Source organism: Ostrinia nubilalis, chromosome 1, assembly GCF_963855985.1.
Source record: "Ostrinia nubilalis chromosome 1, ilOstNubi1.1, whole genome shotgun sequence".
NCBI lineage: Eukaryota > Metazoa > Arthropoda > Insecta > Lepidoptera > Crambidae > Ostrinia > Ostrinia nubilalis.
The window spans coordinates 6,745,135-6,754,803 of NC_087088.1; the positions used below are offsets into that span (position 1 = coordinate 6,745,135).

The 9,669-nt window shown below is 33.2% G+C and overlaps 1 protein-coding gene across 1 annotated transcript; it reads right to left on the bottom strand.

Moving 5' to 3' along the window:
* Nucleotides 1-1,413: 1,413 nt before the first annotated feature.
* Nucleotides 1,414-8,333, bottom strand: LOC135087925 (larval cuticle protein LCP-30-like). The gene is made up of 4 exons (XM_063982784.1): nt 8,160-8,333; nt 7,727-7,815; nt 6,656-6,916; nt 1,414-2,191 (listed from the first exon to the last, which is right to left on the bottom strand). Exons 1-4 carry the CDS (start codon nt 8,181-8,183, stop codon nt 1,969-1,971), a joined length of 597 nt encoding a protein of 198 aa, XP_063838854.1. The 5' UTR covers nt 8,184-8,333; the 3' UTR covers nt 1,414-1,968.
* Nucleotides 8,334-9,669: the final 1,336 nt, after the last annotated feature.

The following is a 9,669-nucleotide window of genomic DNA, read 5'->3' on the forward strand; positions in this document are numbered from 1 at the left end:
TACGATTTATTACGCTCAAGCCGAGCTTGGCGAAATTTAAAAATGTTGGGTAAATAAAAAATACTACAGTCGTATAGGTGCACTTTGCTTTTTTCGTATTGAACGTTTACGTAAAATATTTATAAATTCTTTTTATGAGTTTAAAGTAAAAATACACACGATCCTCCTTCTTATTTGGAAGTTTAAATGCAATCACAAAATAAATGATACAGTTATTAATAAGACTCAAACGAGTATCTATTCAAATACAAAGTACTATCATTTATTTTAGATAGCAAATATCACTATGACCTAGCTAGATTAATGATATTGTATATCTGTTAATAGTGCTAGATAAAGATCTTACAGTACTAATGAGTTATGTAGAAAAATATCGGAGTGAGGTCAGTTTGCCAAATGTGACCGTGAAATACTTTGATGTTATTTATTAATAAATAAATTATAACAATTTATTGCACAAGAACATTTTAGAAATTCACGAGAAACGTCACTACGAAGCAGTTAAATTATTTCGAGAAGAGTGTTTTTCAAGTGTTTTAACTAGGTTTGTTGCAACATATTTTCATCTTTTATTCTACTAAGGCTGAGTTGCACCACCTTATTTTAACCGTGACTATAAACATAACCGGTGTTTTTTGTATGGAGTTTGATAGACTTTTGACGTTTGTTAAAGTTAAAGTAAGACGGTGCAACCCAGCCTAAGAAGCAAGTGATTGACCGAAGAAATTGTGAATTAATATTGTTTGGTTACAGCAACCAACAGTTTTTATATATTTTTTGTTATTTCAATCTAGCTTTCTTATTTTTAATTTTATGATGATTTATTTACATCAATTATTATCAATTTGGTATACGAGGCGAATTTAAAAATTTTTAAGTAGAGTTTTTTATTTCTATTCTGTCAATTTTTTATTTACTTTAGACACATCTATGGTAGTGTGCCCTAGTTATGTTAGTTCAAAAAAAAATTATTTGTCATAGCATCAAAGCTGTAGCATAACTTTATATCTCCGATTTCATCGCATACATAAATAAATAACCAATTCGTTTTTTTATTTAACCTTTCTTAAGCGAATGCTAATAGAATAACTGTCAAGATGATCAATGCATTTAATCAATTTGTTCGTAACCGATCAGAGCTTTGCATATAAATATTACATTATTATTTAGAACTAGCTGACCCGGCGAACTTCGTACCGCCTTAGCGTAGAGATTTTCTTTATATTTTTTCCGTAAAAACCTTGTACAGAGTATTAGAAAACTACAAAAAAAAATCAGCCAAATCGGTCAAGCCGTTTTCATGTTATGTCGTGACAACGGAAAACGGGTTTCATTTTTATATATATAGATTCAGCGAAAACATTTTAATAAATAAAACAAGCGAAGGTTTGAAACAAAATAATACAAATAAAATCGTAGAAATACAACTTTATTATCACATTTCATAAATAAATATCTAAGTACGATCTAAGCGCTTAACCTAATGCATAAATTACAATTACCTAAACATTCTCAAAGGAAACTAGGTTGATCCTAGTATTGTTCAAATGTCAAATTATTATGTTTTGTTATGTCATCTATAATAAACAGTCGAGTGTAGGAATGGTTTGCGAAAGCCTAGTTGAAATACTGATTCATGCTTAGATTATTGGGACAAAAAGGGAAGATACAGCATACTCAAATGAAGTCCTTGGACATCATCAGAGGTCACAATCGGTCTAACCTACTAAATACACGCGCGCAGAGCCCTCTTGTATGTTAAGAAAGTGTACGAACAATTCAAGTACCTACTAACAACAATTTCCACGGCATCACTTTTCATTTATAAAATACAACTTTATTTCACTCACTGACACTGACATTCGCCATGTTGTCAGGGCCATCTTCTTTCAAAGCAAATGAAAGAACATGCCGAATCTTCGCTTTTCGTTAAAATCTAAGGATTCATGAGAGTTGTGGAGTTGATGTTCATTCTACTTTCTTCAGCACCCATTTCCCGGAGTAGGGTGTTTCTATTCTTCGCTGGACCGGCCTGAAACCGTTCTCGTCGGCTGTGTAGTCCACCCTGTATAAGAAGCCGTCGGGGCCGATGTACTCGTAGAAGCCTTTCGAAGCAATGCCCTCATCCTCAGTGTTCGGGTTTTTGATGAAAGCTTTTTCTTCGGCGCGAATCTTGTTTTCAGTTTCGAAACTGTGGACAAGGAGAAAGATTTTAAGTATTTTTTCATGTCTTGCTACAATTTTTTTGGAGCCTCTGAAAGATGTTTCTGTTATAAAAAGAAGATTTCGATTTTCTGATATTTCTAAGACAATAATTTATGTGTTATCTTTTTTTTTATTTATACTTGGAAGCGGGTAGAATTTTGTTTATTTATCTGTTGGTACTTCACACTGCTAAGAGAGTTTCCAAAAAGTTTTGGTTTTTAAATGTTCTTCTAATTTTATTCAGGAATCCATCCCCAAATATACTTTTAATTTCAACATGCGTGTGCTTAATCAATAGAGAAATTAGTTTCAATCGCTAGCGGCTTCCACCAATCGTTTTTTTATGCATAATGAGGCAGATATTTGCAAGCAAAGTCACGGTATCACGCTAGTCCTAAACTGCTTTGATTGTACCTGTACTCGCGGCTTCTCTTCAAAGTTCACAGTTTCGTGTTATAAATTAGTATTTTAACAAATTCCATACAATAAATAACATTGGAGCATTGTGTTAACAGTGGCAGCTTATCTTATAATTTATGATGGGCCAAATGACATACGATGATGGGATGAATTAATAGTGATATTGTGCAAGAAATCCTTCATTTTGATGATTATTAAGCCTCTATAATAATGATTCAATTATACATTCCAACGCTGTTAGCCATTGTGTTAGTTATTCGATTATAATTATGTATAAAAGCCATTCGGAATTCTTAAGTAATTTCATTAATAATTTTACTATTCCGTGAACAAGGAAGTTCAATAAACTAGTTATGTTACGCGCATCATAGCAACATAAAAGATGCGTGAGTCACAGTGTTGCGATGTTAAATGTAAATACGGGTAAAGTTCTATCAATCACAGATTTAAGTAGGTTTCTGTGAATCTTAGAATTCTCTATCTCTATCTATCGAGATCTTAAGGACTTGGACACTTGAATAAAAATCTTAAACTTTCGCGTTCCATTTCAACTAAAATAGAGAAACTCGTCTCTCAAGTTGTATTTTTCTGTTACGGTTTTTTTACTTTAAGTATAACCTGTCTACATATTATCAAACCAATAGCAAATCAAATTAATGTGCCCTCCAGAAGACGAAATCACATAAATGTTCATTGATTCAAGCTTGTAATGTCTTAATAACAAAATGACTTAACACTTTCTTGTCCCGCTAAATGAACACAGTTCAAACCGTTCAAACTTCAATCAGAACGGAAGTGGTGAGTATGAGTAGGCGCACACCGTTGATTTTTAGTTGGCCGATAGTTGTGCCCGATTTTAAATTGTATGAAGAATCGGCCAAATCGAATCGGCGTAGTGTGCGCACTCCCATACATGCCCATACTGATCAACTGCCCGACTAAACTATCGGCCGACGAAAAATCAACGGTGTGCGCCTACTCTATGTCTTCAAAACAAGATTTTAAATGATGACAGCACCATTATCTATCAAACCTCTTAAGTGTTGTTCCGCTTTTTTCAATGTGAAGATAGACGTAACAATCCAAACGGTGTGTCAACATATTATTACCGCTTTAAATGATTATAAATAGTTTTGAACTCTGACCCACGTGACGACTCGGTCAAGGCCCGCGGTATTTTGTTGCGAATGATCTGTATTATTCATACAAATGAAGGATGACCCTTGGAGTTATTTGTTGTAACAAATTCTTGTCTTTCTGTTAATATAGGCTTTGTTTTGAAAAAACAAATTAAAATAAGCTACTTTTAGAGATACCTATTACAGAACAAAAAAAGTTTTTTTTTTATACAAATTAGAATCATTTTAAGATTTGGATCGGCTTTTTTTAATTGCTTAATTGATCTTTTTTTGAGTTCATTTTTGTTCAATTTTATGTTACTTTATTAAGTATATTATTTCAAACTCTTAATTGTGGTGACGTTGTAAATCAAAAAGATTCCTACATGCAAATTAATACGATAAGAATGATAATTGTTGAGACAAGGTTGCCCAAAGTTGTATACGAGCCTCCATAAATTTCACAAATTACATAGCGACTATGTTAATTACATTATTTACATAGTTTGACGCCATTTTATTCCATAAATCAATTTTCGTTAACTCATGGCTAATGTGATAACTATGCCAGTGTCACTTTACTAATCAAAGGACAATGTCATGTCATGTTTAGTGTAAACAAATAAGAAAATACCTTCTTCAAAAACCGGTTTTATTACATCATATAAATATGTAAGAGTATTGTTGTATTATCCGCGTTATTCTTAGATGTCCATACTGCAATTTCTGACACGTATAACATAATTATGTTGATCATTGATCATTAATATAATAAAAGAGATGAGGGTTGATTGAAGTCCGAAAAGCAACATCAACTATGGTTCCGGATTAGAATCCCATGGGAGAATAAGTATGTTGAGTGTGAGTTTCTTGAAGTTAGTATCTAATAATAAAGTATGTTGTCCGTTATTTAGTCGACATAGTAAAAGCTCTACCACTTTGGGACGTAGTTATTGATCTGGTAGTTGAAAACTATTAATTTATTTATACCATAAGATTCAGTAACTTTTTAATATCTCGATTTTAGGTAAGGTAAGGTTGGAGTAAAATATCATGTAACGATTGTAGCAGTAGCATATGTGTGAACTTTCGAAATGCATGAATGAACTTTCGTTTAAATGTCACATACCTTATATTGTTTACTTGCTAATGACTGATAATTAATGTGCTAGCTTTATGTGTAAGCTCTATCACTTGAATCTCTATTATTTATGGTGCTTAATTAAGCTTACACATAACATTACATTTCAGAAGACACGTTAACCGAAGCGGAGCTTTTCTATGAAAAAAGCTCTGATGGATAAAGCAATTCCTAAATCAATAAATAACGATATTTTGAAATAATAAAAACTGAGAAATGGTATTTTTTTCTCAAATTGATCCTATTGCTTTGAAACTACTTTTTATGCAAGTAGATGTACAAAATTAACAATGCCCTACACCTTGAAATTTGAGTATCACTTTGGTACACGATCCATTTAAATTAACTTTGTTCCGGAGCGCAATTTGCTATTTAGTTGATGTTATTTTTTACTAAACCACAAAAAGATGTCAGTGATAATAAAATAGCGGAAGACGTGTAAGAAATCGTGATTTTTTACACCTCCCATTGAACTTATTCTTCCGAGGCCGCGTCTAACAAATACTTTTAGCGCTACATGATAGTCGCATTTCTAAGGTGCTAATGACAGATACTTATGATGCGCCAAATATTTGACCAGCTTTCGACTGTTGTCTTAGGTTTTATCGAGAAGTTTTATTGCTGTTTAATGAATGGAAAATTATTTGACACTTTGAATCTATACTATACTAATGGATTAAACTGAAGAGTTTTTTTGCTTGAACGCGCTTATATCAGGAATTACTAGTGAAAAAATATTTTTGATTTGGATAGCCCATTTATCAAGGAAGGCTAGGCTATTAATGTCACCCTACAAAAATTGCATTAAGTTTTTGGTTGGAATTTTACTTGTCTGTTTCTTAACCAATATGATTCTATTTGAAAACGAGGAGCTAATTTTTATACCACTTACTTAATATTTTGATAATTTTGTTTTTTACATTTTGACCCTAAGCAAATATTGCTACAATATGCAAAAAATCTCCCTGGAAAAATATTTACGCGTGTGAAGATGCGGTTGCGGAGCTAGTTTTTAATGAGCCCTTTATATTCAATGTTTTCCTTGTATATGCAGTTTTTTAACACATTCCTAAGTTTAGGTCATAAAATGTGCTATGTGCTTGTGCATTTGACTAAAAAAATTGTGATGACAATTTATTACCTTGTCCCAAACTTTCCGACTAATATAATTGCGTCACCTTTCAACTTTAGGACATTATGTATGTTAAAATTACATGTTTATCGGCAGCAAATGCCGCTATATCCGCAATAACATTTTTGCATTATGATTAATTTTTATTTAATGACATATTAGACTTGTAGTAACAATAAGCCGACTGAAAAGGCTATGAACTTCGTATGGGATTATTTTCTTAAATAAAGATAAATTCATATTTAAAATATTGTTCACAATAGAGTGTTTTAAGCATGTTAAAATTTTTCGAACGCGTTATGATGGGAGTCTTCCGGTCAAGCGCGATATAATTTTTGTTAGACCCAAATCTAAAGAGACAAAGTCGCAAGCAGATGTTATGTTTATAGTAACCGCCTCTGTGGTCTAGTGGAAAAACCAACTTTCTCAGACCTAAAAGTGCCGCGTACGATTTCCAGGTGGGGAGCAAAATTGAAGAAAACGTGATGATGATGATTAATCGGACCGATATCAGCCCCGGCGACCACTTGGACTCCTATCTTGGCGGTGCTGGTACGCCCAAAGATGGCTTATGTAGCCGATCTTCGCGACCCCCTTGCACATTGATAGCTTTGACATAATAAATAATTGTTTACTTACTCGAAGTCATATTTATCCTCCTCGTAATTATGCTTCTGCCTAATAATCTTGATCCCGTTATTCCTGTAGTACCCATCCTTGTAGTAAGGTAACAGCTCATCAGGAGGGGTCAAGACATGCTGGTATCTGTCCACAGTAGCTTCTCCTACGTAGGGCTCGTAGTCGTGGCTGTAGGGCCCGTAGCCGCCGTCGTAGGGGTTGTTGATGTGAATGTAAGGGTTCGGTATGTGGATGTACTTTCCTTCGTCGGTTGGGATGTACCTGAAAGAAGAAGACGGTAATGGTTAAGACAATGACATTCTTCTATTAGCATATTTTAGGTCTGGCAGACTGGATGCAGGCCGCTACCAACCAGGCGATGTAGAAATCTTTTGGGGAGGCCTATGTTCAGCAATGGACGTCCTGTGGCTGAAATGATGATGATGAATTGATGATATTGTAGGTCATGGAAAACTATTATTTCTTTGTTGTAATAGAAAAAAAAGATCTGTGTAAGTGCGGAAAAGGTGAGCTTACAATAAATTCAATTTCTGAGCCCTTGAAACTTTTCATTGTCAAGGACAACATGACCTTGGTTTGCGTTTAGGATTAAGCACCAGCTCTTGTTTGCGGATTTGATGTGAAGGGCGATGTGATGAGTACGAGCACTTTTAACGTTTTTAATAAGGTTAGTATAGATATTTGTTACTCATACATAATATCTTTCCTTCTATGTATGTTTAGCTGTCTTTATTGTCTTTTGGTTTTTAAATATGTATCTCTCTATAGTGTTGGATTTTTTAATGTCTGAAATAAATTATTATTTAATTTAATTTCATTTATTTTTCAAATCGCAAAATATTTACATATTTTTTTTATTTTATGACTAGGAAGTTCAAGTGATGTGAAAATTTAAATATTGTTTTGATGCTACGAATTTTTTATGTTCTTTTGCCAACTTAATTTGGATAAAACAAAGGTGATCGACTTTTGCATATTCAAACAGCGGAATGCCGTTAGCATTTAGTTAGACAAACAGATTTTCAGACCGTGAATTATGTTGAATGTATCAACTAGTTGGCATTTACTCACTTGCCGTCGTCCCCATATTTGTACGGATGCCATTTGCCGTCTTCTAGTGGTGATCCCGCTACCGTGAGTATGCATACTGCGATTGTGCACTGTGAAAACGGGATACATGACTTTAAAATATTGGTAAAAAATAAATTTAGTTTCGAGAAAATAGGTGCAAGTATGAACACAACACTAGTGTGTTATTTTCACATTTATTTTTATTGAAATAAAAATTATGATTTTATTAAAAAATTAAATAATAAATAAATAATTTTAAGTTAAAGGGAAAACAAGTAGGTAATCTGAAAATTATATTAGATAAAAAAATATACTTTTTTTAGGAAAAAATAATTTCAAAAATACTTATTTTTAAATAAATTAAGAATTTTGTAAAAATGTGAATAGAATAAAAAAAAACTACTGAAATTAAAAAAAAACGGATGCAACTCACAAGGACAGCTTCAGTCGAATACATCCTGTGCACTTTTTCGGGAATTTTTCTATCAAAAAAAAAAAACACAAACTTTACAAATCCAGGCACTTCACTGTATGCAACCGATCGCGACCACAATGCGGAAACCGTTCACGGCCGCGGTTGTACACTCCTTAGAGAATTTCAAATCGTTGTGTTGATTTCGAAATAAGCGCTTCTCTTTTATACATTTGCAACATCAACTCTACTGTCCGGAGCGTGCGTCATACACGCATACTAACAAGCGCACGCATTTTAACAGAATACACTTGGATTTATTTTATTGGGGTATTGGTGTCATATCGGAATTATCGCAAGTGCTTTCATGATCGTGTCTTGCTGGATTTATTGTAAGTCATTTGTACGGTCAAGATGACATGTACGTCAAATAGAAAGACTTACAAGAAATGGAAATGTTGGAAAGCTTGTACTAATTTTACAGGTTCAATTGTAACATTTATACCTTGGAGATAAAGATAGTGTTTTTGTGCTTGAGGATTCTTGGTGAAGCTCTCCTTCCACCTTCGGCCTGATCATCACTTCCCATTAGGTGAGATGCAGGTCATGAGCTTTTCTGCTGTGGCTGAAAAAAAAAGTTTTTCAGAACTAAGAAGATTATTTAGGTTGAGTTTTGCTAGCTCATTAAACATAATTCACATGTATTTATTAGATTTCCTACATAATTTAAATACAATTAATTATATCCTAGATAATAATAACACTCAGATACACTAATCTAATACTGACTCAGTCTACCATTTGTCTAAGCTAAAAAAGTTGTTTATGAATTTTAGCACTTCATGAGGCTATTGACCCTTTACGAATATGTTCCTTCACAAATATGTTTTAAAATACCTCTTCGAAACATAAACTTGAAAATTACAGGAAAAAGTTTCATGCTTTACATTTCATAATTTGAAACAAAAGATATTTCTGCATAAGAACATGGTGTAAAAGTATAAATGACAATTGAGATGTATTTTTATTGTGATTACATGGTAATATTATCTTTAAATATGCATAAAGTGATAGTGGAATTGCAATGCTTGTATGCAGATGCACTTTACCTCGGTTTGAATGAAGTTTTTGTTCGGTACGATGCCTTATCCGGCAGTGTAACCTTAACATATCAAAATAAATGTATCTCTTTTTATTTTATTGGCGCAGAAAGGCTTTTTTTACGTGTCTTGACAGAAAATTGCTCTGGTACATTGATCCCTTGTGTTTTCATTAAATCTAGGTTTTCAGACTCGAGCTGCGAAAGTTATTTACCTACATCTAACAATCTTTTATTATTTAGGAGATATACAGATAAGGCATGCTTTTCATGACATTTATCGCAGATAAAGACTACTCAATAAACTAGTCTAGTCCATATTGATTAGCTTTTAATAATCAATATCAATATCCATAAGAGATTCGAACCTGCAACCGCGTCTATTGTAATCCAGTACGTGACTAGTAACTGAGCCAAAACAGCCTAAGAACA